We start from the raw sequence: 6,919 nt of genomic DNA, 5'->3' as shown, positions 1-6,919 counted from the left end.
AAGGGTTTAAATGATTAAATCCCTGTTCTGTCACTTGTAACAGGCATCTTGGCCTAGCAAATTGAGTGCTGGGTTTAAAGCCAGCAAGATGTGGGTTCAAATCCCATCCTTGACACTGACTAGCTGTCAGTGACTAGCTGAGTTGGTCTAACTTTAATTTTTCTGGGTCTCCATTTCTTCATCTGTAAAATGAAAGGATTGGATTCAATGGCCTCTACGATTCCTTCCAGTTTTAAGTTTATTATCATATAATACAAATGGAATATCACAGGGCCATGAAGAGGCTGTTCTAACTTTTTTGGAAAGTTCACTAGGGATCTAAATTCTGTAAGTGTACTATTACTTTGTTGTTGTTCAGTCATTTTTCAGTCATGTCTAGATCTTTGTGATCCCATTTGGGATTTTTTTGGCAAAGCCCTGGAGTGGCTTTTTTTTTTTTTTTTTTTTTTTTTTTGCCATTGCTGAGGCAAACAGGGTAAAGTTGTAGTGGAACCCAGAAATAAAAAGAGGGGGAAATGGAGCCAGAGACTAAAAACCCAGAAGCTTCAGGGGACAAATAAAGGGGACAAATAAAGGATTCCCCTAAACCAGTCTGGCCTAAGAAGACCATCCCTGATGACCACTGATAAATAGATAAAGCTGATGTGTGTGTTCTGCTCTTCAGATATCTGCATATATCATGATAAAACAACTTCTTCAACTTCCAACACTCCACCTAGTCCTTGCCAATCACAATATCAAAATCAGGTCCCTCCCTCCCTCCCCAAAATTACCCATCCTGGAGGACACATGTCAACTTCAAGTCCTTCCCAAAGTCACTAAGTCACCACCTCCAGCCCTGCCCCCCCAAAGTCACATGTCTTCTGCCCCCTTGTTTGTCAAGTAAAATTGGTTTTACCTTGTGGTAAAACCAATTTAAAAAAACCATTTTTTGTTACTTTAGGCAGACAGACTCCTTTTGGGGAGCTGCCTCCTAGCCATAGACCTCTTTTAATAAACATTTTTAACTTTATTGAGGCACCTTTGTAATTCTTTAGGTGGGAAATCCTTGGGAATTAAGACAGCTCCCTCCATAATAAAGTGACTCACCCAGGGTCACACAGCTAGTAAGTATTTGAGGGTGGATTTAAACTCAGGTCTTCCTAATGTCAGGCCCAGAGTTCTATCCATTGTGATACTTAATTGGAATCTTTGGGTTAATTAATTCATATAAACTTAAATTTGAACTTGAACTCCCTCTGCCAACTCTGTACTCCTGGATCACCCTGTTTTTTAAAATCCTCAAGTACCCCTGATTTACCTTAGGTAGGGTTAGTAGGTTTGTCCCAGACTGAACAATAAACCTTCAAAAATCCCATTGATCACCTAGACAGAATTAGCATATATAATCAAATCTTAAGTACCCTTTTTGTCTTCTTGGGTTTGCTTATTGAATCTAGGCAGTTCCCAGGTAATCCACTTTCCCCAGCCTCCTTGTAAGCTAATCAGTTGTCCTTCCTTTCCTCTACTCTCTAAAGTATATTTAAGACCCCATTCCCATTGGTGGTATTTTTCTCACAAACATTGTTCTCAGAGTCTCAGAGCTTGATTCTGTGTGGTGGTGTATGTGTGTGTGTGTGTGACTCTATGTGGTGGTCATAAGAGCATTGTCTTCCTTGTCCTGATTAAAGACTTGTTCTTTTGTAATTGTTTTGATGGTTCTGAGATTTTTCAGTCTAACACATTTGGAGGTCCCAGTGAGATTTGAAGTTGTTGCTAACTTAGCTACCTGCCAATGTGACTCTTGACATGTGATGACCACAGAAATGTACTGAATCCCAGGCTGGACTCAACTTAGCAGGTGGCAAGGTAAGTGAAACTCTCTACTCCAAACTCTCCTATATTTGGGAAACAGAACCACTCTTTAATCAGGAATTTGTTGAACTATGGGGAATCACAAAGATGTGTCTGCCCCAGCAAGTCCCCCAGAGGGACTGCTTCCTGATATGTCCTCAAATTGTGGAATAGGTGTAGGTATTGAAATAATTGGCAAAGGTTACCTAAATCTGACCTTTTGCATTTTTTGCAAAAATGGGGTTAGGTTAAAGCCCAGAAGCGGAGAAAATGGCGGCAGGGGTGGAAGCAGCTGTAGAGGTGGTGGTGACTGAATCCAAAATGGAGGAGGAAAGCGGAGCGCCCGGCATAGTGAGTGGGAACGGGACCCCAACCCCCAAAAGTGAAGGCGAACGATCAAGTCAAAATGAGAAGAGGAAGGAGAAAAATGTGAAAAGAGGAGGGAATCGATTTGAACCCTATGCCAATCCTACTAAAAGATACAGAGCCTTCATTACAAATATACCATTTGATGTGAAATGGCAGTCCCTTAAAGACCTGGTCAAAGAAAAAGTTGGTGAGGTAACATACGTGGAGCTCTTAATGGACGCTGAAGGAAAGTCAAGGGGATGTGCTATTGTTGAATTCAAGATGGAAGAAAGCATGAAAAAAGCTGCTGAAGTTTTGAACAAGCATAGTCTGAGTGGAAGACCTTTGAAAGTCAAAGAAGATCCTGATGGCGAACATGCCAGGAGAGCAATGCAAAAGGTGATGGCTACAACTGGTGGGATGGGTATGGGACCAGGTGGCCCAGGAATGATTAATATCCCACCCAGTATCCTAAATAATCCTAACATCCCAAATGAGATTATCCATGCATTACAGGCCGGAAGACTTGGAAGCACAGTATTTGTAGCAAATCTGGATTATAAAGTTGGCTGGAAGAAACTGAAAGAAGTGTTCTGTATGGCTGGCGTAGTGGTTAGAGCAGATATTCTTGAAGATAAAGATGGGAAAAGTCGTGGAATTGGCATTGTTACTTTTGAACAGTCGATTTAAGCAGTTCAGGCTATATCAATGTTCAATGGCCAGCTGCTATTCGATAGACCAATGCATGTGAAGATGGATGAAAGGGCCTTACCAAAGGGTGACTTTTTCCCTCCTGAGCGCCCCCAGCAACTCCCTCATGGACTTGGTGGCATTGGCATGGGGCTAGGACCAGGAGGGCAGCCCACTGATGCCAGTCATCTAAACAAAGGCATAGGAATGGGCAACATAGGACCTGCAGGAATGGGAATGGAAGGCATGGGATTTGGAATAAACAAAATGGGAGGAATGGAGGACCCCTTTGGTGGTGGCGGCATGGAAAACATGGGTCGGTTTGGATCTGGCATGAACATGGGCCGAATGAGTGAGATGGATCGAGGAATGGGTGGAGGATTTGAGAGAGACTTTTCAAGGAATGAGATGGGAATGGCTCGGAGTTTTGGAGAACCTCTTGGCAGGGTGGTGGTGGTGGCAGTGTTCCAGGAATCGAGAGGATGGGGCCTGAGATTGATCATATAGGTGGTGCTGGGATGGAAAGAATGGGTTCTGGCCTAGGCCATGGAATGGATAGAGTGGGATCTGAGATGGAGAGAATGGGCCTTGTCATGGATCGTATGGGGTCTACTGTAGAGAGAATGGGGTCAGGAATAGAACGAATGGGTCCTCTTGGCATAGACCACATGACAACAAGCATCGAGAGAATGGGCCAGACCATGGATAGGATAGGTTCTGGTGTAGAACGAATGGGAGCTGGCATGGGTTTTGGTATTGAGAGAATGGCTGCTCCTATAGATCGGGTTGGCTCAACTATAGAGAGGATGGGATCAGGTGTGGATCGCATGGGTACCACCATGGATCGCATGGGTCTAAGTATGGATCAGATGGTGCCTGCTGGCATGGGAACTGGCATAGATCGCATGGGCCCAGTTATGGATCGAATGTCTACTGGTTTGGACCGTATGGGTGCCAATAACATGGAGTACATGGGGTTGGACCATATGGGTGCCAATAACATAGAGCGCATGGGATTGGACCGTATGGGAGCCAATAACATAGAAAGAATGGGTCCCACTATGGGACCAGCCCTAGGTTCAGGAATGGAGCGCATGGGACTTGCCATGGGAGGTAGTTTTGACAGAGCTATGGAAATGGATAGGGGAAACTTTGGAGGCAGTTTTGCAGGATCTTTTGGAGGTGCTGGTGGCCACGTGCCTGGGGTTGCTCGAAAAGCCTGCCAGATATTTGTGAGAAATCTCCCTTTTGACTTTACATGGAAAATGCTAAAAGATAAATTCAATGAATGTAGCCATGTGTTGTATGCAGACATCAAGATGGAGAATGGCAAATCCAAGGGTTGTGGCATGGTTAAGTTTGAGTCCCCAGAGGTAGCAGAGAGAGCCTGCCGGATGATGAATGGGATAAAACTCAGTGGCAGAGAGATTGATGTGCGAATTGATAGAAATGCTTAAGCAGTTGCCTTTTTTTTTAACATCAATACCAGACTTCCAAATTTGTATTTTGTTTTCCTTGTCAACTATTTTAATTTGTTGGCTGGATATATAAAGATGTTAAAATTCAGTTGCTTTCTGGGGTGATTTTAATTACTTTTTTAATGACTGGGATTCCATTTGGCTGTTTGCATTGAGATTGCAATGTACGCAATTTTTTTTTGTAGTTGTGGTATCTTGTTGACATTACGACTTTGATAATAAATACCAGTTACTGAAAAAAAAAAATGGGGTTAGGTTCAGCCTGGCTATGCAACCTCCTCACTCATATTTGGTTTTAAGTGTTGAGTCAGAGTTCCAACATTGAGAGAAAAAGTAGAGGGAGAAAAAGAGAGAAATAAAGATATAGAAAGCAAGGGCCAGATGGGATGATGCATGATTTCTACTTATTATGATGAAGGGAAAGATTTTTATAGAAAACAGAGTGCTAAGCATTACTTCATAATTAGGAGGCATTACTTTCCCACAGAACATTGTTTGTGAAATAACTTCACCCAAAACATTTCTAGGGCTCCTCTACCAATGCAAGCAAATTGAGAAAGACTAACAGCTTATCTGTTCTGAGTAACTCGGGGAAAAGAAGGTCTAGGTCACTTGGTCATGACATTACAAAGGCTTCTTTGTTCTTCAAAATAAGGAAAGATTCAAGGTTTCATTATGACCATTTTTGGGAGGAATCCTTCAAGGGTTCTCCTTATTTGAGTTTCAGCCTAGATAACAGCTTGCAGTTGTGAGCTGAGACTGGCCTTGCCAAGAATCTCAAGCAAACTTATAAATATGTCTTTATGGCTACTTTTCCTCAGTGGACCTAATTTGTCCTAGGTTCCTCCATATTCATGTGTGTGTTTGGTTATATGTATGTGAGTAAAGCAAGGCAGCTGTGCATCTCTCCTACTTCCCATAGGGTAAAGGTATGGAGAGATGCAAACAGCAGTGCAGAAGAATCTGTTTGGATGGTTGGCTAAAGCTTTGCATGGAAGTTGAGCTAGGGTACTAGAATCTAGGTAATTAAACTCCAATGTGTTTAATCTAAATTTGGGTAACTGATTTGGATTAACTAAAATGGGTGAAATTTCCTCATGCATGAAATGCTGTAACAAGATTTTTTATGAAAACAGTTGTCATTTTTTTTTTTAAGTTTCTCATAAAAGCTTGAGAACTTAAGTTCTGGATTTTGTCTATATTATATTTCTAATGTATTTCTTAGATAGAGGTTTCTCTAACTTAAATGTTTGCTATTTAAATATTAGCCAATATTGTTTGAAATTGTACTAACTGTTGATTCCCCAATAGCTGAGAATATAGAACTTGTGATCTGGGTATCAGAATCTCCATCAGGAGCCAATGGAAAGATCCAGGATTCATAGCTTTATTTTAGTGTTTTCCTTACAGGAATGTGGAAAATATTGTATATAGTACTGATGATTTTTTAAAAAATGATAACAGTAATGAGATACATTTTTATCCTGGATATTAACTCTTGATTTTAATGCTGTGATTTCAAAATTTTTAAGCCATTTACTTATTCTTGTTAGAAAATATAAGGATTTTCTGATTAACACATGTGTTCTGAAGTATAATTAATTTGGGTTTGGTAAACTGCAGACCTGATTGTTTATTGCAAATGGACAAGAAATATTTCAAAATATACTTGTGACAGTAAAAAAAAAAATTCCTGAGTCTTTTAATTGACTAGTCCAAGATCCTCTTGGATGCAAGCAGTATGGGGGTATAGCTGATGGAAATGAGATTTTTTTTTAATGGAGCCATAAGTGGGAGTGGAATAAAAAGAAAATTCATTTAGAATCCCTGAAGCTCTAACCATTTCCTGTCTCAGATATTTACTAAGGAGCCAAAACTACCAGAGAAGGGTACCCTATAATAATGAAGACGTCCACCGACTTCACAAAAGTTCCTAGTGGGTAGAACACTCAGAAAAGAGAACCAGGGACTGAGAGAAAAATGGATTATGGGTTAAAGATTAAGGGAATAAGAGCATAAGGCAAGAATAAAGACACAAAGACAAAGAAAATTCTGACATGAAGTAGTCAAGCAGTGACTTAGCTCTGGTGGAATAGAGCTTCGGTGGTCAAGAGCTCTGGTGGTCAAGAGCTTAACCCTGTTGACATGGAATCTAGAAGCCCCCAAATTTGTAGCCTATAAAGATTTAATGAATCCCAGTTTACTTAGTTTAAAGGTGAAGGCCCCAGTTTTAACTTGATGGTTCTTCCCTAAGGGAAAGTCCAACTTCACTAGTCTCAGACTAACAATGGGCTTTAAAGGAGTTTAGGTGGGGATGACTATAGGGAAGGGTCTGATACATTAACATTTTGAGGTAATCATCACAAGATACAAACTGCCTGATCCTAAGATAATAGGTATATTTAATGTTTGATATATATCTGGAAACTTAGATAACTGACCAGTCTTCCTGAGTGTAGCCTCAGGGAAGGGCTAGGAATTTGACAAGGTTAAGGTTCAGTTAAACTCCAGTTACAGAAAACCAATCATTAGAAATATCATGAGTGAGCTTTTTGAGCACTCCTAAAATA

General features: G+C 40.8%; 1 protein-coding gene across 1 annotated transcript; it reads left to right on the top strand.

Annotated features, from left to right (window-relative positions):
* The first annotated feature begins 2,097 nt into the window (after positions 1-2,097).
* LOC123244051 (heterogeneous nuclear ribonucleoprotein M-like) lies at positions 2,098-4,359 on the top strand. Its single transcript, XM_044672316.1, is given in 3 exon segments — positions 2,098-2,580; positions 2,698-3,244; positions 3,280-4,359. Coding segments are annotated over 3 exon segments (2,073 nt in total). The 5' UTR covers positions 2,098-2,103; the 3' UTR covers positions 4,329-4,359.
* The last annotated feature ends 2,560 nt before the right edge of the window (positions 4,360-6,919 follow it).

This window comes from Gracilinanus agilis, chromosome 4, assembly GCF_016433145.1.
Source record: "Gracilinanus agilis isolate LMUSP501 chromosome 4, AgileGrace, whole genome shotgun sequence".
Taxonomy (NCBI): Eukaryota; Metazoa; Chordata; class Mammalia; order Didelphimorphia; family Didelphidae; genus Gracilinanus; species Gracilinanus agilis.
The sequence above is the reverse complement of the archived record's forward strand: the minus strand, read 5'-3'. Positions and strand labels throughout refer to the sequence as shown.